An 830-nucleotide genomic window follows, 5' to 3' on the forward strand; every position below is an offset into this window, starting at 1 on the left:
CAGTACAAGTACGCCGCGGGGGTGCGCAACCCGCAGCAGCATCTGGGCGCCCAGCCCCAGGCCAGCGCGCCCCCGCAGCCCGCCGTGCACGTGCAGGGCCAGGAGCCCCTGACGGCCTCCATGCTGGCGGCGGCCCCCCCGCAGGAGCAGAAGCAGATGCTGGGGGAGCGGCTCTTCCCGCTCATCCAGGCCATGCACCCCACGCTGGCGGGCAAGATCACGGGCATGCTGCTCGAGATCGACAACTCGGAGCTCCTGCACATGCTCGAGTCTCCCGAGTCCCTCCGCTCCAAGGTGGACGAGGCCGTGGCCGTCCTGCAGGCCCACCAGGCCAAGGAGGCCGCCCAGAAGGCAGTTAAAAATGCCGCTGATGTTGCAGCCATTTAAGAGAGAAGACGGGACGTCGGCTTCACTGAAGAAAAATGTCTAAATGTCAAAAAAATGTCAATGTTGTGAATTTTGCCAAATATGAAATAAATAAAAAATGTAACGGAAACTTTGAGCTTGATGTACCAAGCAAATGCCAGGCCTAGCAGACTTCGTGCTAGGCCTAGATTACTGCTTGATTTTAAAACATGCCAAAAAAAGAGAAAAAAGTAAAAAGATAAAAAACAAATTAATGTTTTATTGGGGGAGGGAGAATTTTCAGCACAGTATGAAAATCTAAACATTCCTTTTTATAATTTTGTGATAATACAGTGGAAAAGCTGAGAATATCACCACTGTTTTCGATAATTGATAGCTGAACAAAGAAACATAATTTGGATTGCAAAATTCTTGTTTTAATAAAAATTTCTTAAACTGTGAAAAAAAAAGAATGAAGTCGAGAT

The 830-nt window shown here is 48.7% G+C and overlaps 1 protein-coding gene across 1 annotated transcript; it reads left to right on the forward strand.

Moving 5' to 3' along the window:
- Positions 1-3: 3 nt before the first annotated feature.
- Positions 4-387, forward strand: LOC123255061 (polyadenylate-binding protein 1-like; the record flags this gene model as incomplete). Its single annotated transcript, XM_044683919.1, has 1 exon — positions 4-387. A coding segment is annotated over one exon (384 nt), but the record flags the coding sequence as incomplete, so codon positions are not given.
- Positions 388-830: the final 443 nt, after the last annotated feature.

This window comes from Gracilinanus agilis, unplaced genomic scaffold (assembly GCF_016433145.1).
Source record: "Gracilinanus agilis isolate LMUSP501 unplaced genomic scaffold, AgileGrace unplaced_scaffold385, whole genome shotgun sequence".
Lineage (NCBI taxonomy): Eukaryota > Metazoa > Chordata > Mammalia > Didelphimorphia > Didelphidae > Gracilinanus > Gracilinanus agilis.